The sequence below is a fragment of the Penaeus monodon genome, chromosome 30, assembly GCF_015228065.2.
Source record: "Penaeus monodon isolate SGIC_2016 chromosome 30, NSTDA_Pmon_1, whole genome shotgun sequence".
In the NCBI taxonomy this organism is placed as follows: Eukaryota; Metazoa; Arthropoda; class Malacostraca; order Decapoda; family Penaeidae; genus Penaeus; species Penaeus monodon.
The window spans coordinates 3,285,845-3,286,292 of record NC_051415.1 but is presented as its reverse complement, the minus strand read 5'-3'; the positions used below and the strand labels follow the sequence as shown (position 1 = coordinate 3,286,292).

The following is a 448-nucleotide window of genomic DNA, read 5'->3' as shown; positions in this document are numbered from 1 at the left end:
TTAAAACAAGTTCCGTTTATTTGCGCAGTTTCTGAAATAAAGAAGGAAATAACAAACCAACCTTCCACTCCAGGAGGCACCAGGGAAATGCCGACCGTTCCAATGGGGAGGCCCCGACCCCTCCCATACTCCTCCCAGCTCATGCAGGGCATGGAGTTGGGAGGGCTTAGGGGACCCCACAGTACCCCATCAACAGTACAAGTGGATTTCCTGATGCCCAACAGCATCATCATCCAGCACCATGTCAGCACGAGCGCCACGCTTGCGGAGATTAAGGAGGTGAGACGAGGAACCTTGTGTTGATGTCGTGGGTCCTATTGGTTCCTGCTGACATTGTAATATCTGATGGTTACGGTGTTTGAGATGATGGTTTTGTAGGGGTAGACATTGATGATAAACATACAAAAATGGAATTCGGTTGTTGGAAGTATTTGTTTATTTGCTCCCT

At 48.2% G+C, this 448-nt stretch overlaps 1 protein-coding gene across 1 annotated transcript in view; it reads left to right on the top strand.

Moving 5' to 3' along the window:
• LOC119592455 (phosphatidylinositol 4,5-bisphosphate 3-kinase catalytic subunit delta isoform-like) overlaps positions 1-448 on the top strand; it is a gene marked incomplete in the record, with an annotated part of 17,810 nt that overhangs the window by 4,630 nt on the left and 12,732 nt on the right. The window contains 1 exon segment of the mRNA XM_037941277.1: positions 74-279. Coding sequence (XP_037797205.1) covers positions 74-279 — 206 coding nt within the window.